The 25,446-nt window shown below is 38.5% G+C and overlaps 1 protein-coding gene across 3 annotated transcripts in view; it reads right to left on the bottom strand.

Annotated features, from left to right (window-relative positions):
- babam2 (BRISC and BRCA1 A complex member 2) overlaps positions 1–25,446 on the bottom strand; it is a 107,997-nt gene that overhangs the window by 80,777 nt on the left and 1,774 nt on the right. For all 3 annotated transcript variants that reach the window (XM_017690761.2, XM_017690758.2, XM_017690759.2), the window contains exons 3-4: positions 24,958–25,034; positions 16,774–16,868 (exon numbers count right to left, since the gene is read on the bottom strand). In XM_017690761.2, coding sequence (XP_017546250.1) covers positions 16,774–16,868; positions 24,958–25,034 — 172 coding nt within the window. The remainder of the gene's footprint in view (positions 1–16,773; positions 16,869–24,957; positions 25,035–25,446) is intronic.

Raw genomic sequence — 25,446 nt, 5'->3', positions numbered from 1 at the left:
AAATGTCTGCATTTCAGTCATTTAACTGCATTTCTAGTTGGGGTGGGAAAATGAATTGATTCTCAGATGCATCACAATTCTCTCCTGAAAGATCCTGAACTGTTTCCTCAAAACATCATGATAGGCTGTTTACACAGGCCCTGGATCTTACTAACGCAGGCATGTTTGCAGTGATATACTGGTCACAAATGTCACGTAGATTAAATAAAAGGCCTGAAACCACAGGAAACATGACGCTACATAAGAAAGCAACTTTGCGTCCACCAACAGCAACCACTTCGGGGTATATACACACACACACACACACACACACACACACACACACATATATATGTATGTGTATATGTGTATATATATATATATATATATATATATATATATATATATATATATATATATATGTATGTGTGTGTGTGTGTGTGTGTATATTTAAGCTAACACTACTTTTTAAAGACAAATTCACAAGGAAAAAAATCATAATGGAATATAAAAAATGAGAATCATTTTATAATCTTGGCACCCTGAATAGAAACTGTATCAAAGAGAGATTCTCTTCTATAATCTACAAATAAATGCCAATTTTCTCTGTTGCAGTAATTTAAACAGTCTTTAGTCTTAATTTCTACATTTTCTAAATGTAAATATATGAGCATGGACAGATACACACATAAAAATTACTTACTTGCAGAATTCCCTTATTGGTGCAGCCCTACTAGTAGCACCATTGTGGTAAATGAGCTACACGTCAGTTTGCAGAAGTAATGGCACTTTCACTTGCACAGTCTGCAACTGCTAATGAAGGAACTGTCTGCGTTTTAGACAGGTTTTGCATGAGATTGTGGGCTAGACAGAACTTTTGAAAAGTGGAACAGAATGTTCCATGCTGACAGATGAGGGTTACTAAACCTCAATTAATGTTTGCAATGGATGTATTTTTATTTTGTGTTTTTTTTTTATTGTTCTTTTTTTTTTTTAAACAATCATCATATCGGTCAAAAGACATCATAACAGGTGTCACAATAATTCACTGAAATGAGAAGTGAAAGTGCCGTTTATATTGTTTTGACTATTTTGTCTCTGTAACCAGATGTTCTTTTGAGAACAGCAACAAAAAATAAGTTAGAAATACAACTTCAAAGGCTGTAATATGTATATGTGTGTGGCCCAATGTTAATCTGTGCCACAGACAGATGTGCCGTGGGCATGACGCCTCCGCACGCTGGCGTTTCTACGCGGTGTTTAGAGGGAACACCCAGTTTTTCGAACCCTAGCACCGAACTCCCACATAGAACAGAGTAGCCAGCTGGAGCAGCACCATATCTGCTCATTCTGAGAGGTGCTGTGAAGTTTATTCTCTGTAAACAGCTGATATATCATCCAAACAACTGGCATGAGTCAGGCAAAACAATGAACCCAGTGGCAAATCGTCAAGGGGGTCCTGGCAGCTTACAGCGGTCGGAAACTGACCTTTAGTTCACGATGACAGTGACAGTGTGATAGTTGTGCTGAGGCTACGACTAAAAAAAAAGACCTTCACAGGTACAGTGATTCATTATTTGCAGTCTTTCTGACTCATTCGGTACAGTAAATGATGAGCATAATACCAACGCTAAGGTCAAATAAACAAGTCAAATCAAACTATGGCCATAATAAAACTGAAAATCTAATAAAATTAGCACTCTTGATCTGAAAGTCGTGTTAATTCTTTTCTTTTTACTAGATCAGAAATGAAACGTGAAGTCCAGCTGAGAGATGACCAAAAAAACAGTGACCAAGTTGTTTGTTTAGCAATCCAAGTGCCATGTACATTTTAAACTTCATTACTTTCCCAAAAACACTCCTGGAAACTGGAAGATAATCTGCAGCGACTTAATAAGTGTCTAATTCATGCTGAATCCAATTTATGGTGATGAAACTATGTGGACAGCTGCTGTCTGAAATTCAGCGATAATTATGTAAGCCTTATATATTTGTTTAAGCATTTGAGTGATTTCAGAGTCATTGGCAACCAGAACCAACAAATCATAGCAATCTCAAGAAGCATATTAAATAAAGAAAAAAAAACAGAAAAGAGTATTAAATTAATCTGAGCCAGTGTCTAATTCCAGTGTGGGCAAGTGTTCTGTTTTTCTCTTCAAAGTGCCAAATTTAAGATCACACTAAATTGAACTTGTCATGTGTTTAAAAGGACTTGGCTTAAGATGTCCACAGCGTTCTCTACCCATGATTATTCCTCATTACTAAAAAGTAAAAAAATAACCCTAATAGGTACAAGCAGTAAAACAGGCGCACACAGTACTATCATGAGCTTAACATAAGGGATGCACTAGTATGGAAACTGTAGGTCAGCACTGGCATAACTGTCAATGCAGATACCAATTTAGATAACCACACATAGAAATTATGACAGGAATCACCTCAGTCAGCATTACAGATACGCTACCGTTCAAAAGGAATCAGCTGTCATATTAATAATTGTTATTCAGTAACAACTTAAACAGTGTAGGTTTGTTATAAACTAGACACAACCAATGGTTTACTAAAAACATGATTCAAAACATGATTTAAAAACAAATGAACAAGCAAACAAACAGAAATGAACATGGTGTCACAGATGTGAAGCACTGCTCTTATGAAGAACCAAAAACTGAGGTGTATCATATCTAAAAACACAGCAAGTGTTATTTATTATATAAACTATAATTTTGTGTTTAGTCATTTCTAGCCCCAAAATCACTATAAATAGTTATTTGATCAGTGAGATTATCACTTATTTATTTTTTTTATGTGAGGCACTCTGGGTAGTAATTTTGTTGTAAGTTCATTCTCAATGCTATACAGCTTTCACAAGCATTATTGAATTATCTACAGTGACGTCCAGCATCACAAAAATCTTCATTCTGATAGCTTTCTCGCTTGGAACCCATCATCATATTGGCATCATACATGTACAGCGGGGTCCCCTCTCCCAGAAATCTGGGAAAGCTTCATAGATCTTGGAAAAAAAAATGAAAACAATGAACAGTTATGGCAAACAAAATGAAGAAATATTCAAGATTTTGTGCTACCTCTAGCATTTTCTATTCAAATTTAAGCAAATTTATAACATTATGTTGATGCCTTTGTACCAAAAGGTCAGATTTCTTATCTCTTCCATCCGTCAGTTTCATTTCTTCCATTGCTGTTCATGTTCAGACCATTCCCATGTAAATTTTGCCTACTCAACAGAGGTTTTGCACAAGCTTGTGGAGTCTAGCTTAAATGTCACGCTGTCATTAACATAAATGAGGGACAGACCAAATACTGATACATTTTATAAATGACTTTTTACTCAAACTGCTATACTGATCATCTTTGAAATCAATTAGAAAAGAATGTGCAATAAACGTATTTTCACTAGTGGTCTCATTCTTCTGGACCCCACTGGCTTCATATTAACAAAAACAGTTTAGTATAAATGTAATATTTATTTGAATAGAGTTAAAAAAGCAGCAAAATGAATAAAACAGAGACATTTTAACACAATAGCGCAGTGCTGCTTAAACATTCTGCTGTTCTGGAACAAAATAAATACCGATTTGGGATACCGGCTAAATATAAACATCTGTCCGACGCTGATAATTTCTCTTTTACAAATTATCTGCCACTATGGATTTGATTCAGAGAATCATGCATCCCTACTCAATAACTACCCAAACACAAAAAGAGAACACCTCCTATGCCTAACATTACCTTACCCGTTACCTCATATAACCTTAACAGTTTTCAGATTTCAGAGGGAAAAAAGGGTCCGCACCCATCCGTTCCAGCATAATTCTCTCTCTTTCCCAAAGTGGCCATCATCAGTTACAGCCGTGAATGTGATGAAACAAAGGTCTGAAAACATTCCCATGTCTGTTAGTGGGCTGTGCAGATAATGGCTGGAGTGATCACAGACGCTCGTAACTGTGCAGAACAGGAAGGAAGAGGAAACGGGGTAGTCGAGTGTGCCCAGGTTGGCCTGACTCTCTTTACGGTCACTTGAGGCCCTATTGTTGTGGCCTTTTACAAGCTGTTCCCTCCTCACAAAGGGAAGAGCAAAAAAAACTGCCAGAAAGCTGGACCTTCATCCATAGTTCAGTTATACTTATCTTACCCCTCCTAGAGTGATGTTAATAAAAAGGGCAAAGCGAAAAATGTGCATGATCGCTACTGGGACTGCACAATATAATGTTTGCTAACTGTTAACACGCTACCAGCACACATCGCTGTTGTCTGAACAAAACCTTGTATCTCCAGGAGAAGGAAAACTACTTTGCTTTTAATGTAAATCAATGGAACCAGACTTTTTTCTAAGCCATTTTGGGCCACTCTATTGCTCAATTTATCACTAAATTTACACACAATGCAAAGAGAAAGACATTTTTAAATTATGTAAAAAAAACTTAAAAACGTCAAAAATGGAGATATAAGCTTTTTCTCTCTCTCTCTATTATATTTATATAATATAAATCTCTCTCTCTCTCTCTCTCATATATATATATATATATATATATATATATATATATATATATATATATATATATATATATATATATAGATATATAGAGAGAGAGAGAGAGAGAGAGAAAAAAAGAGAGAAAACACACATATTTTTTGTGTAAAAAAACAAAACAAAACAAAAAAAACACCAGCAGTTAAATATCAACAAGTACAATTATGGTAATTGCACACTTAATATACTTCTACACTACACAGCACTCAATCCATTTAAACCTACTTTTGCTTTCTCTGTTGGCTCGTGTCTTTTAAGTCCTGACAATCTCCTGCATATACTCGAAAAAAAAAATCATATTGTGACAATTTGTCACGGCAACCACAATTTATCATCATATTGCCCACCCCTAGCTGCGATACCCTGACCACTCACATTTGTTCCTTGTCTGGATGAATCAAGGCATTCATGTGGTCCGACAAATGTAAATTGTTTTGGTGAAAATATTGCACGCCAATCTTTGTTTTATGGATCAAAAACGGTCACAACTCATTCATCTTTATGAACATTTTCTAAACTCTCTTTATTCTCTTAGAATTAAACAGGCAGCTTGTGTTACTGTGTCTTTAAGACTAATTTAAGTGAATGATCTGCTTCTGATTGACTACCCTATATTGTGCCTTATTCAATATGCAGTCCAGGCTGAAACAGCCCTTATAGCCTATTGTGAACATGCTGAAAAGGTGCATATATGCAAATGTGTTGGTAACATCACCAAAACAATACATTCAAAGCGTGCTGATTCTGCAGCTTAAAGTTCATACATGGACCGTATGTATAGATGTGTGACTGGTACATTTTGAAGCATCAAATGATTGTACATGAAGAAAGGAAGGAAGAAAAAAAACAATAATGTAGGTCCTTTATTCAGTACTGGTGATGTTGAAGAATCACCTTTTCCTTTCAGTCCAATAGTCGATTGGTTTGCTGTGATTTGTAGTGGTCATTGCTAATTTACCAGGACAGATAATGATTTTAACATACGACAGTCTTGCTCCTCTTAGGCCACTCCAGCAAGCGGAGTGAACAGTGGACTCAATCTTCTCCCAATCTACAAACAGAGTCTTGTTGCTGTAAGACAGCCGGCCATGACAGCTCTCAAAAACCTGCTCTCCAGCTGACAGCAGGCCAGACACAGCTTATTTGTTCTGCTGACTCCATTGTGAAATTGTTTGTTTGCAGCAGTTGCTCATGATTATTACAGACTTTAAGATGGAGCATGACCCCAACACGGCCTCCTCTGCATTGGCTGTCTGGATTCGCACAGTGTGGGTATTTCCCAGTGAACTGTCATGCTTCAGGTGCTCAAACACAGAATGAAAGGTGGAAGTTATTTATGATCACTGGACCAGCTACTCATCAAACCATTTTCAAAGTCCAAAGACAGACCAAGTAAGTCAGGGAAACTCCAAAAGAGCTGATTTAAGGTTTAGATTAGGTAACTTGTGTGTGGAGGCGTTTGTGCTTGTCTTTTTGTCTGTCTGTTGTCATACATTTTCAGAACGAAATATGTCCAACTTTTGTGTGAGAATGAAACGAGGCTAAAGATGAACAAAATGGTCTGGACTTTCAAGTTTCCTTTTTTAAAACTGAAAAAGTAAAACCATTTCTAGGTTCAGGTTAAGAAAAGGTGTTATACACAGATACAGTAGTGACAGATACAGTAGTAATGACAGAAACCACTCCTCATTCAATTTCCATTGAAACATCAAAACAGCCACAACAATTATTCATTTTCTTTCAGTATTTAGTGTGCCCACTCTTTACAGCTTCAATTCTTGTCAGGAGATTTGCTTTTAGTGTTTTTAAGAAATCTGTTTTTTTTCTGCAAGTTCAAGTTTAGAAAAGATTTTGGTTGTATTTTTGGCTTTTCATGATCCAAGTAAGTCCAAACATACTCAGTCTATAGCTCTGAGAACATGAGCAGCTTCTTTGTTTGATTTGCCAGCACTGTTACACATCCTTTCAGACTCACAGGGGTTAGGGGTTTTTTTTTATAGCGGAAGAATGGACAGAAACACTTGGATTTTTTTCACATCTAAAGCAATAGTGGAGCTTGATCTTCTCTTAACTCTCAAAGATTAAAGTTTTAAGTGCTGTTTATCTGAAGGTGACAGTTTTGGTGTCTAACACACACACACACACTTAATTTGACTTTCCACGTAACATTTTTTCATCATCAGCTCCTGCAGGTGTGCATAACTACCTTCCAGTCAAAGCTAGTGTGAATGTGCTTGCTGACCACCCTCAGTGGCAAAACATCACATGTCCCTGTTAATCCTGTCTATCTTCACAGTGAGAAATAAATGGTTTATCACAGGCTTGTCAAAGGATCAACAGTCCTTTGCTTTCCCGCAGTTGTTCCCAAAATCTTTCCAGCACATTCCCAGTGGGCTTTCCTGGCAACCCCCCTGTTGACATGAAGGGCACGAGCGGCCCATGCCAAAACACAAGCCCCTCTGGCTCTCTATTGTCAGGCCTCCATCTCTCCATCTAGCGCCAAGAGACTCGTAAAAACAAAACGAGTAGCACAGGCTGCCAGAAGCGTGCCCCGTGGAGCTCTTATCCCATTCCCGTACACTAATGAGAGGCCCCACAGTGGGGACTGATGGGAAATCATGGGCTCTCAGGGGGAAAAAGGGGGGTTAGATGCCAAGCACTACAGGCATGGGATCTGCAGAGGTGATATAATATCCTTTCATTGTGAGCCTGAATGGGTACCCAATATTGTTTACCATATTATTCCCTTTTCATTATTATTAGAAATATTCATTGTTTAAAATATCCATGAAAAATATGATGATGACTGAGAGGCAGTGATGTTGAATATGATGGGATATAGGCAACTACCAAGTTCACAGGTTTAGTACTATAGACGAGTGTACTTATGAACTCCTGAACTGGAGTGAAAGAATATTATTTACAAAAATATATAAATAATATATTTGTAAAACATTACTTGAGTAAAATCAGACGTCTTCCATTCATATTTCTGCCCGAGTATAACTGTATTTGGTTTTAATGTGTCTAAAGGGGAAGTCCACCTACTTTTCAAAATTTCTGCATAATTAAACGGTTAAGCAATAAAGAAAGACACAAAAATAAGTCATTCAGCATCGTTTAAGGTAAAATGTACCACTCTGGAGAAATTTCCTGAGCCAGCATTATTCAAAGAGATGGTAATAGGTACTAGACATCTGAAGAGTCCAATGCTTCTAAACACTCTCAAAGGCAGCTAGTACATGGTGCAGTTACAAGTACATTGTCTTATGTTATTAAAAACTGTTATTACAGTTTTATGACAGCTGGCAAACGTTTTATGCCTAAAACAGATTTTTTTAAAGCCACTCTAGGCAAAGAGGAACATGCAGGGTGCTATAAGGCAAAACAGTAGCCAAAGAAAACATTTACTCAGATTTACCATTATTTCACCATATTCAGAGAATGCATGTAGGTTGACTGGTTGTTTTAAATAGTAAATAAAATGGCTCTATTTGTACTGAAAACATTGCAACCCCTGATTCCCATCAGCACCACTATAGAGAAATTCATCAAACCATTCTTAAAGTCTGCATACATCTCAATGACTGAAATATGTAGGAAGTTTGAAAAATCAGTGGAATTCCCCTTTAAGAGTCAAAAGATAATGTACTATGAGTTGTTGCAGCTATTACCATTGTGTCACTTGGATCAACAATTTCCATTAGGACCTATGTGCTTGCAAACAAAAAACGCAGATAAAAATGAAAACAAAAACAGGCAAATGTTCCTGAGTTTAGTCAATGTTTACTCCACATTTCACACCTCTCCACTTGTGTCTTTAGTTTAGGAAAGACGTCAAGTTTCATTCCCTTTCCAGACTTTCAGAATATTGTCAGGTATTCGATTCCACAATATTTCCAACTCCCAAAGCACCACATTACGGTATACTGTTAAATTCTGAAAACTTACCAGCAGTGACTGGGTCTAGTTACAGTTGCTAAACTACAACTGGACAGTTATTATTGCCTTAATTTAAAAATGCATATTGAAAACTGGATATAAAAAAATGTGTTTCCTCCTCCTTTGGAGTAAGAAGTAACAACACATTTGTACTCAAATAGAGTAACAAAGCACATACCTTAAAAAGTATGTCTTAACACCAAACAGCCCAACAGTGTTTATATGGGCTAGAGAGGAATGTACAAACAGACCCTTTCTGGTTTCTTGCATTTTGAGCTGATGCTTTGTATAAACTGTCATGAAACTAAAATGTTAATTCCCTAAAACTGGTGTTTACTGTCCATAGCTAAAAATGAAAAGTCCCTCTGGACTGTACATAACATACTTCATTAATCTGAGCCTAAACAAGATACCAGCACAGGATGAAATATGCCTCGCTGTCTAGACTGCAAACTCCAAAAAACCCCAGAAACTACGAGCCACCACCAATACTTTGAACTCTCCTCTCATTTTCTCATGGCTATAAGTCACATACTTCAACCAGAGCTTTAACCACCACTTTAGCTAACTTCCCACAAAAAGCTGGTGTCTGTTTAGCAGCTATAAAACCACTAATTAAAATCAAAATGAAGTTCTTGGACTGCACCACCACAACAGTGTCACAGCATTACAGCGTAGGTAAATTAAACTGTAATTACTCATTGGAGATCATGTATGAAACAGAAGGCATTCCTTGTAGCATGAGTTTAACTCTCCATCACTCTACTTTCCCACAGATGTATCTAGCTCTTAAAGAGGAAGAAGCTAACCTCAGCAGCAGTGACTAACTAGATAAGCAAAAGCAGGGCCAAATAATCAGATCATTCTTCAGATCTTCTCATCACTAACAGAACAAGATAAATCTTTGTCTGTGAAATCTTGATTCTGCACATCCATCAAATCCAAACTGTGATCTAACGGATATAACAAAGCAACATTTGCTGAGATCACTGGTGCGTCAGCAATGACGTTACCAAGAACTGAGCCTCAGGTGCTAATTGGCACTCAACGACTACCTTCCTGGTCTCAAAGGGTGATAATGGGGCACAACAGCACTTAATCAGAAAATTACTCCCACCTATAATATTCATAATGAACAAGTAAAGAACAACCAAATGAAGAATAACCAGAGGGCCGGAGTATAATGAATATTACAGCATGTTTTGGGATCAGTAAAATGCGGAGGTGGAATCTCTCCGTTTGTGGGATTTAAAAAAGTATCACTTAACTTAATTTTTTGTGAATTTCCCTGCTGTGGGACTAATAGTGGATTATCTTATCTAAACTCAGAGTCTGACTATGACAATGTTAGATCCATAAGATTTTAAAAAACATAACATTGTCATAGTCAGACTCTGAGTTTAGATAAGATAATCCACTATTAGTCCCACAGCAGGGAAATTCACAAAAAATTAAGTTAAGTGATACTTTTTTAAATCCCACAAACGGAGAGATTCCACCTCCGCATTTAACCCATCCGTGAAGTGAAACACCACATACACACTAGTGAATACACACACACCAGGGGTCAGTGAGCAGTGAGCGGTGGGAAGCCCTATCCATGGTGCCCGGGGAACAACTGGGGGTTAGGTGTCTTGCTCAAGGGCACCTCAGTCATGGCCTGTCGGCACTAAGGATCGAACCGGCAACCTTCGATGATATAAATATCGTCGCTGTCCAAAGAAAAACAAGCATCTCCAAAATAGTAACTTTACAGGAGAAGGAAAAACACTCTTACCATTCAATGTAAGTTAAAGTAAATATATTTAATTCCAAGTGATTTTAGAGCACTTTTACATTTACATTTATGGCATTTGGCTGACCCTCTTGTCCAGAGCGACTTACAATTTGATCATTTTACACAGGTAGGCCAAGGCGGTGTTAGGAGTCTTGCCCAAGGACTCTTATTGGTATAGTGCAGGGTGTTTGCCCAGGTGGGGATTGAACCCCAGTCTACAGTGTAGAAGGCAGAGGTGTTAACCACTACACTACCCCAACCACTTCTTTTTCATCTTTAAATTTTCACCTGACGAAAAGGACAGCAGGTGTACTGAAAAGATACAGAAAAATAAAAATGGACAAATATGGAGATCCTGTTTTTGGACAGTGATGATATATGGCTGGTGCATTTCATTCAGTATTAGGATGCACTTGGTCTTTGCTAATACTGTCAAAGTTAAAGCTTTGAAAAATGTGTTAAATTATTAATGCCACTATTTTTTTTCCTAATGCTGTTGTTGAACTTCATAGTTTGAATCGTCCATGAATCTAAAGTAGTAGCTGCATTGTTGTTATAACTACATGACTACAAGAAGTTTGTGTAAAAACAGCTTTTAAATGACAAGTTCCATTGATCGCTCTTGTGATCAAAGGAAAACCAAAGTTATCTCCAGCTACTGTGGTGGACACTACTTATGGCAGAGTGAAGAGTTCCAGTTTCCCTCGAAAGCATCCGCTGCTACAAGTATCCATGAGCTGTGTGAATGAGAGCGAGAGGCTGCAAATGCAGAGAAGTGACTGCATATATGATAAATACACTCACTGGTTGGGAAATGCAGCCAGTGTTGTTCTCACTGGACATCAGAGAGAAAACTGGAAACTGTGTTCACGCTGTGGACATCCTGTGATGTTCATGTTCAGGTTAAGGCAAATCCTGTATTCACTCAATGAAATTAAGATTATTTAGTCACATAATTATAACAAATCACACTTCTTTTTAAGTTAAAAAAAAAAGAATATTTGTTTAGGCACAAATTTGAGCAAATAACACAAATGTGATTCATCACAATTACTTATTTTAATCATTTGTCAGCCCTATTCTTTACATATAATACTGAGGACGACTGTCAGGCTACACCAGGCTAAAATCTTAGCCACAATAACATCTTGGCTGACAGCGAACAATTAGAGATTTTCTTTCACTGATGTTAAAAGTGTACCACTGCATGCAAAGGAGGAGGCAGACGAATTAAAAGGACCGAAACACATGTCATACTCATGTTGGTTGCTTATTAATGCGCAGTAAATTAAACAAAAGAAGCACTGTTAGCTAGGTCTGATGAGTTAAGGCCTGTGGTCAACACTGAAATTATATATGAGAGCATGCGCTGAAAACGGAGGATGATGTGTTGATGGTGACTTTTCTTTTGGTTGACCACAACACACACGGTTTACTGCTGACCAGATGCATAATTCCTACTTTGTCTGTAATTTTTATTTGGGTGGCTATCAAACATAATGATGGGTGGTTTTCACTTCTAAGCAGCCTTTACTGTGACCACATGAAGAGTTTTCCATTGTTTAAAAAAAAACAACACAAACCTTTTGTTTCTAACAAATGCACATGTTCAGATTGAGACATAACTGGTTACGTTCTGAATATGAACATATGAGTAATTGTAATGTCATTTTAAAAGAGAATTCCAGATTTTTCAAGATTGCAGCAGAATTAAATCATTACGATGTAAACAGTCATTCAGAGTGGCTTGAGGTAAAACATATAGAGTCAGAACTGCTAAATAGTTTACTGTCTACCTCATATAAAGTTATTACATGAAAGGCAGGGTGCTGTACAACAAGAGAGAACACTCCGAGAAAGCATTTTTCTTAGTTTTAGGACCGTCAAACGTTATCACCTCCAAAGACATTTGTAGGGTCACTGCTTGTTTTGGATTGTAAATGAAATGGCTATATCTGCGCTGTCGGTATCACAACCCCTAGTTTGTATCACCACCACTGAAAAGGCACAGGTACCATTCACAATTTCACATGAAAACACTCTGAATTACTTTGTTTACATCACAACAATCACATTCGGAGATAAAAAAGGGAGAATTTCCCTTTAATGTTGTGGCAGTAGTGCTTAACTTAATTAGATGCTATCTGAACATGCGTTTCAGGTGGTTTAAAACTGCCCAGTTACACAGTGAACGAATTTGGAGGCACGTCTTAGTCAGACATTCCTCAGCAAAATCTGCAGGAGGGCAAGTTGCCAACCTTCAGAAACCAACTTCATCTTGGAAACAGACCTCATTAAGGCCAGATTGTTTTCACCCATATGTTGCGGTGTCAGCTCCGTTTTTATTCCACGGCTCAGGCCAAGAAAACAACACAGAGGTTAGCAGCTAATAATACCCACGGCAGACAGTAAGCGGGACAAACATTTTACCGAGACGTCAGAAATTCCACAAAGTGATGTGAGAAGAGCCCAATGTTTACTGCCTCAGGTGAAAAACAAGCCGAGGGCTGCAGAAGAGCCTGCTCAACCTAGCGTAAATCCGGCTGCGAATTCTGCTCAGCGGAAGCCTCAACACAATGTCTAAAACAAAGCAACTGCTGTTTGCATCTATTCTGTAGCAGCAGATAAAGCGATAAGAAATTCATATGATCGTGTTGCTTAGCAGCCGAACTGTAGCATTACAAACAGAATCGGAAAATCTCACAGAAAGATCAGGATACTTCCCTTCTCTACAAAAGCAACTGCACGGCTAACGGCCAGGATTACAACATTCTGCTGACCGCAAGGTCCATCCCACGCCACCTATCTCTGAGAAAAACATCAGGAAAGATAACATAAACCAGGTGGTGAATACAAGTTTTGGTTTTATTCATAGTTCCAAAGAGTAGAACTGATGAGGTCACTGCGTTTATAAGAATAACATTTGGCAATATTATAAGGTAGCGATTTTACCCTGGAAGTGTGGCTTAAAGTTGGAAGAACAGTCTGAATGAAAGAGTAAGAACAGAAGCACAGCAGAAGAGTGGAAGAAAAATTAGCCCCCTAACAGAAACGTGTAGGTGTACACGCCATAGCAAAGCCCAAGGTAAACATACAGCAACTGCCAAACTCTGGCAAATGGAGGTGCTTCCCCTTCTTGTTTCCAGCTGGAGTTAGGAGACGATGAGCAACACTCATCGTCTTCCAGGATTCTGACACAAGCAGGGGATTTTTTTCAGCCATTATTGCAAAAATAGTCCAGTGGGCATCTGAACTCACCCAGCCGTCTAGGCCGGACACCAGAGCTCACAGCGGTTAGCACCATGTCTCAAACATCTGTATTATTTGTTAGTCACTGCTTGTTGTGCTTTGTCCATGTCAGTCACACTGAATTTACAAATGTAAACAGTGCAAACAGTGCAAAGAGTGCACTGCTTACTTTCAGTTTCTAAAAATAACCAAACATGCTTGTTTTGCTGTTAAAAGGCCTTTAGGCGGTGCTTATTTCATTTAGTTAGTTTCTGCACAATGCACAGTCCGGTGGAGGGTATTTTTTTTGTAAATATTAACATTGGATGATGTGATGTAGATGCTCTGCAAATGTATAACTTGTCACTAACTCGTATATCGTCACATTTAGTACGAGACATTGTGTCTCAATATTTTATTTATTCATTTATTTACTTTTCCCTCCACAGAATTTGAAAATACCAGCGGTAACGGTCCAAACTTGCTTGAGAAAAAAATCTACTTCCATTAACTTCCATTCAAAGTTAAGAAGTTTTTTACCTTGTCCTGCAAAGTTATAATTTTGAAGATACAAGGTTCTCCCAACAGCGACCATATCTATTAGCATCACCTTGAATTTTCCTTTCCCTTAGACGAAGTTCTCACTCTAACCTTAACCTCAGAGTGTAATATTAATCCTAAAGCTACAGAAAAAAGTTTCAGTACATAATATGTGAATAATTTAAGTATTTTAGAGGTTTAAATCCTACACGGTGAGCTAGTTTCCCCAGACAGGGTCTAGTGTTGATCTACATAGGATTTTGAATAGAGACTGAAAGGAAAATATAGTCTATGACTAGGCTTAATCCATGTCTGGTAAACCATCCTTGTAAATTAGAACCAATTTGAGAAAAATAGTAAATACTAGAGGTACACCAATCATTTATTGTTACTGCCAATTCTGAATTCTTTACAGCCAAACTGGTGTAGTTTTATCAGCACTTCTTTTTATTAACTAAATTGGATACTGTGGGGGCTTATATGGACAAAAATCAGTCTATTTAAATAACATGAATTAATTGAAGTGCGACATCAAAAGGAAGTCAATGGGATACAGAGCACAATGAGAAGTTGTGCATAATTACATTTTGGTACAGGTGCAGCAGAGGCATTCAAATACAGCACAAGGGCACTCACCTCACTTACGTTATTGGCATCATATACCTTTAACACAGATCAGACAAAATACAAACTAGCTGCCTGCTGATTGACTGTTTTGAAGCAAAAATCACCCAGTCTTGTGCACCCTTAGTAACTACAGTCTAGACGTGCCAAATTTAGAGCATGTCTGACACCTTTTCTTTCCCATCACATTTCTTTTTCCAGTGTAAGAGTGCCACATTTCTCTTGAACACAATCTCTCTCCTTTTTTTCCATCACAGGCCCTGTGATCTTGGAATAGTATCAGTATGTGAAATATCCCAAGTTTACCTGGGCTTCAATAGCAGGCTTTTCCAGTGCTCTGTCTGTCAGATAACATGTCTGTAAGCTTAACCACAAATCTGTCTAGATGCAAATATGTGCTTGCAGAAAGTTGGTGGACACAGACTAAATATGGCAGCTTCATGAATATGTTTGCGAATGCAAATATAAATGTTGTCATAGGAGTTAATCATCAAGAAAAAGGAAAACACACAGTATGACACAGACCTGTTTCCACTCTTGCCTTCACTAGCAGCAGCATTGATTACCTCACACCATGTGCTCCCTATGAGAGCCTGCAGTCTCCCCCAGAAAGTGGATATTTACATCACTGCAGGGGCAGACGCACTTCTTATGTAATTCACCAACGCTTGCAGGAGGCCTCAGGGTCAAATACGGCTGCTGAGTCAGCCACACATATCAATACCAGCCATCTGACTTAACGAACCGCTTAAAAGGAAGTCAAAACAACTTAAGTCTCTGTTACTTTGCTGCTTCAAAGGCACTGAATCAAAGCAGCACCATTGTTCTGCTGCCTCATTCCTGCCTCTGTGTAATGTTTATCTGAAAGGCAGACTTTAGTAAGCCTTTTTTTCCCCATTAAAAATGGTTTAAAAAAAAAAAAAAACTTGCTTAATTCCTCTGTAAAACACCAGTCAAGTTTGAGTGAGGAGAGCAGAACACCACCAATTTCTTTAGAAGCTTATCTATGAACATTAGCTATGGGCAATATGACTATACTTATCATTACGAAAAATTAATTTTCTTACATTACATTACTTCACAATCAGATTTTCTGAGCATGTTGTGAATATCGGCTTTAAAGTACACTTACCAACTGCATGTTTCATTATAAATAGAGCAGAATTAGAGAACGCAAAATTACTGTACCTATAATTTTTTTTTTCATTTAATTTTTGCACGGTTGGCTCTTTTGTGTCTGTTCTAATGTATAAATTGTCTGAAAAATCTAAATATCAAGATGCAGGTATCATGAAAACGTCCTAAAGTATCAATGTCATATTCTTGCCATTTTGCCCACCCCTAATGAATTGAAAGTTATATTTTTCTTTTTTTTTAAAGGATATCTGCACCGTAAGATTCACCACAACTTCACTAGTGGCAGTTTAAAGTGGCACTAGAGCTCAAAAACCTCACCAGTGATCAGTCAATTAATCTTCATCCTGGGTACTAAACCAAAATCATTGGTGATGAAAATGAAATAAACATGTCAATAGCTAATTTGACAGATACAAAGTGTTCTTTGCACTGTTAGATTGACTGTACAGAAATTGTACTGTAAATCACCACATCACCTATATGAAACTGCTAAATCACCTGTTTAGATCATTAGAAAAAAAGTACCATGCTAAAATGCTAGCTGTCGCTCCATGCAATCATTAAAGCTACACTATGTGAATCCTGGGGATTTGGAAACCTCTGTGGAAATGTACAATGGCATGCAATGCAGAAAAGTTGTTGAAAGTTGTAATCAGTTCAATCTTGGGCTGGACTTTTATTTTTGAGCCTTTGAATGTGAATTTCCTATTTAAATATGTACGGTGTGCTTCAACAATGAAACTACTTCTTTAAAAAAAAAAAAAAAAAAAAGAATAAATAAATAATTAAATAAAAATACACAGTGTAGCTTTAACCAATAACCAGTAATCACCAGTAATGATAAAAATACAATACAAATATAATAGTAACAATAATAACCAAGTATGTGCATCAAAGATACCACTGAACAAAGTAAATTTGAGGGTTGTAATTCAGCCCCAAGTTTTTCCAGGATAAAGCTTGTAAGAGCTCTTTATTGAGATAGACTTACCGGTAGTTCAGACGGCTCTGGCAAGAACTCTGCATCTTCCCCAAAAATGAAGTCGGGAGGCAGCTCAGGGTCACTGGCATTAAAGATTATGTCCCCTGGTGGAACAATCAATCAAGAAAAACACATAAATATGCCTCCACACACAGTATAAAGAGATGTCACACAAACACAGTTTTCCTGGGGCAGTTTGTGCTCTCGTTTGAAGAATGGACCAATATGAGGTGTGAAGGTAATTATGAACTACAGGCAATATCTGAAGCCAGTTATCCAGAATCCAGTTATAGCTTTGTATGTTATGCAATGCTATTTAGCTAAACGTACTTTAAAAGTAAGTGAAATGATGATGGATGTTTTCATTAGGGCTATGAGTCAATAACATTATTGAATGTTAATTTAATACTCTCATTAGGGGTTGGAGTTTGTCCCAAAAAAAGGTCCTGATGTTCATTTTCATTCTGTTTCAGTAAGATGTCAAATGCTCAAAACATCAGAAAACAGCACTCTCATAAGAAAGAAAACAACCCCAGACATTTTCTGATGAAACACAGCTGTTGTTAGATAGATGACCTATTCATTACAGATGAAATGAGATGATGAAATTAAAAAGTCCTCAGCAGTCCACCTTACAGAAGCTGCTATCAAAAATTTCAAGCCACATGAAATTCATAAAATATCATCCCTTATGTCTTCTTGCAGGCTCTGGAGAGTGAAATTAGAAAGAAGCAATGGAAAAGAATACTGTTAAACACCTGTAGAGCTGTAATTCTGTGACACTAGGCCAAAGGCCTAAACCCAAGTTAAGCACTTGGCTGTGCAATTTCACAAACAGTCATTCTTACCTGACATCTTACAAACCACTGTCAACCTACACCAATACGGTCATCAGTCCCTGCAAGCCCAACCAGTTTGAGTGACTGCTGGACTGGTTGGGCTAAAGCAGACTGCTTTAAAACTGGGTCAATAACTCAAAGGCTTTTACAGCAATTTACAAAGCTTTTTCTGGTGATTTTACTCTGTTTTTAACATCTGTTTTTTCTTCAACATGGAAAAAAGGATATGGCAAACAAAGCAAACACAAGGCAGTAGTTTTCCACAGATGGAAGCTGGAATGACATCAAGCTAATGTTTGTCATAAATCCGTCACAAAGAAAAACCCTCTTTGCCAACCACCTCAAACCAATTCAACTTTCTACGACCATGTTGTACTATCACAAGACTATTAGTGCTAAAGAGTAATGAAGCACACCTGAAGATAGGCTTTTGGGCACTGAGTCAAATGGAAGCTTGAGAAATATTGCCCCAGCTGGGGCAAAACCAGGAACACTGTGTTCTTCTGGGTGTGCCATGGTTCTGCATGCAAACAGCAGCCAGCATATGCTGCTGCCAGACCGTACAGAGCCCAAAGCAAACAATAAGACTTCCTCCTGAAGGAAGGGGTAACAGACAGGCCTACTTCAAAATCTTCAACCATCAGCAACCACAAGCAAAAATGTCCTAATGTATACTCTATATCCTCCACCTTCCAATTAGTGGCCACCAGAGATGCTTCACAATATGCTTTTATTATGATCATCCTAATGCAGCCTAATATTTGTTTAGAAGACATTTCCTGTTGATTTGGTAGGTAGCTTTACGAAAGATAGAACAGCCAAATAAGGTTACTTCCACTAATTAGATAGACAAAACATTAATGAAAGGGATTCTGACGTTTTTGTGCCAACAAACAAATAATACATTATACTACTATGTAGTGATAGAAGGATTTTATAACATGCATAGCTGGAATAATTTGCAACAGCAGAGTGAATAGCATCCAAGCACGTCATTACCCTCACAAAGCCTGAGAGTTATGAAATGGTCTTGAGTCATCTAGGAGTTGTCAACCACTGGCAGTTGTGAAATTAAATCCAGGAAACTATTCCCAAATTGACTTTAGCTGTTTACTGGCGATGCTTAAAGGTATCTAAGACTATTCATATAATGAAATGAAAACGATGCCAATTTGCAACACTCAAAAAGCATGAACATTTCAAACAGCCCAACATTTCCAACACTTTTATACCAGCAACAGTAACTCCTGCTTCTGAATATATTCTGTTCCAAGTGGTCACCACTAATTTAACCACATAAATAAGCTGCATTAGTATTCTGAAGTCCCTTACCATCAGTCTAAGGCAGGGGTGTTCAACTCTGGTCCAGCACTGTTTGGTAATTTCCTTGATCAAACTCAACTGATTCAGTTAACTGCCAAGTTTAGTGTGTGTGTTTTATTAGGGAAATCACCAAACTACTGGACACTGGCACTCCAGGATCAGAGCTGAACATCTCTGGTTTAAGGTTTTATCTCTGAATATGAACTGCTAACAGCAGGCAATACTAGTACTAAATTTGGTACCAGATACCTGAAGGTCCTCTAATACAAGTGGTGACATGAACACTTAACAATAAAATTGAACAGAATGGATCTGATTGGGGTGGATGGCTCCAACTGGTTCCCATCAGATTCCACTCGGAAAAAGTTCCACGTATCTGACTTTCGAGACTGTCCCTCAAATAAGGCCTTGTAGAAATTGGTGTTAAGATCTGTTTTAGCTAAAGCTATGTTTAAAGTTACTCTTTCAGAGGTATATCAGATTCATTTGACTGACTCAAAGGAAGAGAGTCAATTGATCAGTTTGTTATTCATTTTCAAATGTATAGCAATATTTAATTTAATTTACAGTCAGTCATTGAGTACAAGTGATTAATTTTTCAGCATCAAGGAAAAAAAATCTTATGTTCAAAATAAAATTACAAATTAATAGTATATTACTATAAATAATATATTTAAGGTGTCTACACTTTGCCTGTATTACAGCTTCTGTTCTTTTTAGCAGACCTGCTTTCAGTTTTTCAAAGAAATCTTCAAGTTGGTTACATTTTTCATAATCAAGTAATCTCCAACACATTCAACACTGAGCTTTTGTCTATTTGTTTTTCTCAGGCTACTTGACAGCTACACAACCTTTTAGACCCCCAGTGCTGAATTGTCTCACAGTGGGAGGATGGACAGAAACACCTGCAGTTCTTCCTGTTTTCTCTATATATTTAAATCATTTTTGAACTCCAGTTTTAGATACTCCTGTTTTTTTCCCCACTTTTTTCCTTTACATTTCTCCTGTATGCAAGTGGATTATTTCACATCTATTCCCCTCATAAATATATTCTGAAAAAATAAGTAGCTTGGACTTAATGGCTACTTTCTCTGGGAGTTAAACAAAGGGTGGTCTCTGACTTTGAGCAATGCTCTACTTGCATGTTCATGTTTCAATTGTCACCTTTTGCGCCTTTGCACCTGATCAGCTCAGTCCAGACCTACCAACAGACTCCTGATCTGCTCAGCCCAGACCTATCAATAGACTCCTGATCTGCTCAGTCCACAGCCCAACAGACTCCTGATCTGTTCAGTCCAGACCTATAAAAAGACTCCTGATCTGCTCAGTCCACAGCCCAACAGACTCCTGATCTGTTCAGTCCAGACCTATAAAGACTCCTGATCTGCTCAGTCCATAGCCCAACAGACTCCTGATCTGCTCAGCCCAGACCTATCAATAGACTCCTGATCTGCTCAGTCCACAGCCCAACAGACTCCTGATCTGTTCAGTCCAGACCTATAAAAAGACTCCTGATCTGCTCAGTCCACAGCCCAACAGACTCCTGATCTGTTCAGCCCAGACCTATAAAAAGACTCCTGATCAGCTCAGTCCAGACCTACCAACAGACTCCTGATCTGCTCAGCCCAGACCTATCAATAGACTCCTGATCTGCTCAGTCCACAGCCCAACAGACTCCTGATCTGTTCAGTCCAGATCTATAAAAAGACTCCTGATCTGCTCAGTCCACAGCCCAACAGACTCCTGATCTGCTCAGCCCAGACCTATCAATAGACTCCTGATCTGCTCAGTCCACAGCCCAACAGACTCCTGATCTGTTCAGTCCAGACCTATAAAGACTCCTGATGTGCTCAGTCCATAGCCCAACAGACTCCTGATCTGCTCAGCCCAGACCTATCAATAGACTCCTGATCTGCTCAGTCCACAGCCCAACAGACTCCTGATCTGTTCAGTCCAGACCTATAAAAAGACTCCTGATCTGCTCAGTCCACAGCCCAACAGACTCCTGATCTGTTCAGTCCAGACCTATAAAAAGACTCCTGATCTGCTCAGTCCACAGCCCAACAGACTCCTGATCTGTTCAGTCCAGACCTATAAAAAGACTCTTGATCTGCTCAGTCCAGACCTACCAACAGACTCCTGATCTGCTCAGCCCAGACCTATCAATAGACTCCTGATCTGCTCAGTCCACAGCCCAACAGACTCCTGATCTGTTCAGCCCAGACCTATAAAAAGACTCCTGATCAGCTCAGTCCACAGCCCAACAGACTCCTGATCTGTTCAGTCCAGACATTCCAACAGACTCCAGATCTGCTCGGTCCAGACCTTCCAACAGACTCCTGATCTGCTCAGCCCAGACCTATCAATAGACTCCTGATCTGCTCAGTCCACAGCCCAACAGACTCCTGATCTGTTCAGTCCAGACCTATAAAAAGACTCCTGATCTGCTCAGTCCACAGCCCAACAGACTCCTGATCTGTTCAGCCCAGACCTATCAATAGACTCCTGATCTGCTCAGTCCACAGCCCAACAGACTCCTGATCTGTTCAGCCCAGACCTATAAAAAGACTCCTGATCTGCTCAGTCCACAGCCCAACAGACTCCTGATCTGTTCAGTCCAGACATTCCAACAGTCTCCAGATCTGCTCAGTCCAGACCTTCCAACAGACTCCAGATCTGCTCAGCCCAGACGTATCAATAGACTCCTGATCAGCTCAGTTCAGACCTTCAAAGAGACTCCTGATCAGCTCAGTCCAGACCTACCAACAGACTCCTGATCAGCTCAGTCCAGACCTACAAACAGACTCCTGATCAGCTCAGTGCAGACCTACCAAAAGAGTCTTGATCAGCTCAGTGCAGACCTACCAAAATAGTCTTGATCAGCTCAGTGCAGACCTATCAACAGGCTCCTGATCAGCTCATTCCAGACCTATCAACAGATGTCTGATGTGCTCAGTTCAGACCTATCAACAGACTCCTGAACTGCTCAGTCCAGACCTATCAACAGACTCCTGATCTGCTCAATACAGATCTACCTACAGACTCCTCGTTTGCTAAGTCCAGATCTCCCTATATACATCAGTCAGGCATAATCTTATGACCACCTCTTTGCTCCTATGCTCATTGTCCATTTTATCAGCTCCACTTACTATATAGGTGCACTTTGTAGTTCTACAATTACAGACTGTAGTCCATCTGTTTCTGTGTGTACTTTGTTAGACCCCTTTTACCCTACTCTTCAGTGGTCAGGACCCCCATTGACCCTCACAGAGCGGGTACTATTTGGGTGGTGGATCATCATGAGCATTGCAGTAACACTGATATGGTGGTGGTGTGTTAGTGTGTGTTACACTGGTCTGAGTGGATCAGACACAGCAGTGCTGCTGGAGTTTTTAAACACCTCAGTGTCACTGCTGGACAGAGAATAGTCCACTAACCAAAAATATCGAGCCAACAGCATCCTATGGGCAGTGTTCTGTGACAACTGATGAAAGATACATAGATGACCAACACAAACTGTGCAGCAGCAGATGAGCTATCGTCTCTGACTTTACATCCACAAGGTGGACTGACCAGGTAGGAGTGTCTAATAGAGTGGTCAGTGAGTGGACACAGTGTTTTAAAACTCCAGCAGCACTGCTGTGTCTGATCCACTCATACAAGCTCAACACACACTAACACACAACCACATCAGTGTTACTGCAGTGCTGAGAATGATCCATCACCCATATTACCTGCGCTGTGAGGGTCCATGGGGGGTCCTGACCACTGAAGAACAGGGTAAAAGGGGGCTAACAAAGTATTCCTATTCATCTCTGCTGAGCTCTGTAAGCAAGCATTTCTCAAAAGAACACATGTTTGCCAGAAGGACTGCTGCTTCATTGCCTCATGACTCACACCTATTACCGGAACACTCAATTAAGATCACTGCTGAGTTATAATTACTATCAAACCCCATTTGGTAACATTAAACAGCTTCTCACTGAATTGTGGCACTTGGAAACATCACAGATAAACGCTCTCGCACTTGTTCTCTGAGGCATAAACATTTGTTTATTGCATTTCCAATAGCGACATGAAGAAAATTAGCATTTAAAAGTTGTGCAACACTACTGATGTGTCATGCCCTGCATTGTTCTACTGGATGATTGGAAGAAGTGACCACATGATGGCCATGCTGGACAGTTCTACATTTTCTTTTTGTGCTGTGGTTTATTGAAAAAAGATGGTGCCACAGTCAACAACTGCAATAATAGAAAAGTAACGAACAAGTCATAATAACTCATCTATATTACAGATATCATGTCTGATGGCTCATCATGAGTATAACAGTAATCACGCTATATATTTCGTCAACGTTGGCACGCACATAAAAAAAAGGGCCTTGAACAAAACACATTAATCAACTAGATCAAAGCACAATACCGATCATGCACGACTTAACTTTAGTGGACAAAACAAGAATGCAGTAATGCCACATGGTTTAAAAAAAATTTAAAAAAAGCTAAGAAGAAAAGGTTAATAGCAGAAACAAAAAATAAACAGAGCCACACAATCAAGTAGGTAATGATGAATTGCAGTATCTGGTCTTTCTTAGGATTGGGTATATTTTTCAATACTAATACCAATATTTTGACTTTGTCAGTTTGTTACTGATTTTTTATTTTTTTTTGGGTTGGAATTTTTGCAAAGAAACAGTTTAGTTAATTATGCAAATGAGATAACATCTACTTACATATATATATTTGCATACTTTAAAAAATCTAGCCTTTGGCTAGTGATAGAATGAAAATGTTTATTCCTTTGTGAAGACAGAAAGATTTTACAGAACAGATTATCAAACTTGCTGAAAATACTATGCACTGTTTTAATAAAAAGTTTTCAGGTAATTTCGCAGTTCAGAATTTAGCATAAATCCAGCTATGAGCAATATATTGATATCCTTCTATACTATCCTTCAGAATATGGTTAGGAAAGAACATGAAAAAAATTCCTGAAGGCAGGTATCCTAGAACACGTGAATTTTGGTGACGTGTCATGTGTGGCAGCGCTAAGCTTTCATTCAAATAGCTATGTTATGGAAAATATAGTTGGAAGAGAAGTTAACCAAAAAAAAAAATCAAAACATGCATAAAGAAAGCTATTTAGACAGCCAAGCCAGATTTTAGAGCAAGTATGACTACTGGCTCACGGAAGGTGGACTGAAAGGTCCTGAAATTTGGTACTGAACGACATGGATTCAAACATCTCAAAATAAAGGTCATGTTTTTAAGATCCTTGAAAACTACTGTGCAGTTCATGTCCAACAGGCCTTTGTACTATATACTGAAGATAAGACATTTTTGGCACTTGATGCACTTAAGTTTGGTATATCAGATTTTTGAAGCCATCATCACCATCAAAGAAACTACTAAATTGTTTCTGATTAAATTGGGAGAGACAAGTGCCTCTTTCCATATCCCATATTTTGAGATTATCCCAGAATCTAAGGCTTAATGTAGTTGACTGATGTATCTCACCATATCCTGGTACTACTTTCAAGAAAGTAAATGAAACTGTTGGACCGATTAAATCCTTTCCTGCCTTTGGCTAAGATTACACCCAGCCTACACTTCATACAGAAACAATAAGATTAAATTATCAAACTTTTTATATACTGAAAGGAATTTCAACCAAGTTCAATGCAGCACACTTTCACCTGAAAACATGCCTGAACACAAAACGTGCTCTCAAACATATCATGATATTCATAACTACAAGTCAATAAATGGATAGTAACATTGTGAATGACTTATGACACATAACTAAGGAACGTTTGATATTTATGGAACAATAAATTACAGCGAAAACTCACTGGAAACAGATAAAGATTGCTCATGACTTACATCAGGGCTACATCCATGTGCTACTGAAACTGTATTTGGTCAACTTTCCAGGTTTACTATCTCTGGGAATGCACAAATGTTTCCATGCACTTTGACCTGTTAGTCTCTTGTTAATTGAGCGCTTCAGCAGAATGTCTACAACTTACATTTAAGAGTTTCTCCAGCGTACGGGATGTGCAGTTTAAATCTATCACAGCACGGCCCTGGCGTCAGAGACGTACAACTGAGGAGAAAGAGAGAAAAAAGCACTAAAGAAAAAAGGAAAAGACACCTTCACTGTAAAATTAAAGAAACAAACTTCAGACACCAAACATGCCATGGCTGAGTTACTACAACTGAGCTAAGGGGAAAACTGACTAAAGTGATTTGGTCTGTTGAGTCATTCCTTTAAGGTAGGGATGGTTAATGTGGCAAAAATATAACATAAAAAACTGAAGACTTCTTCATGCTACATTATAAGCATCATAATATTTTGCTTTTCTGACATTTAATAAATTGAACAGAAAAGTAACATTGGGCTGTGGAGCAGTACCTGACTTCACAAATGCTCTTGTGAGTGAATGTGATCATTCAAAGCAATGCTCCAACATCTAATTTAAAGCCTTCCTGGATGAGTAGAGGCTGTTACTGCAGCA

The sequence above is a fragment of the Pygocentrus nattereri genome, chromosome 10 (genome assembly GCF_015220715.1).
Source record: "Pygocentrus nattereri isolate fPygNat1 chromosome 10, fPygNat1.pri, whole genome shotgun sequence".
Taxonomy (NCBI): Eukaryota; Metazoa; Chordata; class Actinopteri; order Characiformes; family Serrasalmidae; genus Pygocentrus; species Pygocentrus nattereri.
This window is presented reverse-complemented; position numbering and strand designations above follow the sequence as displayed.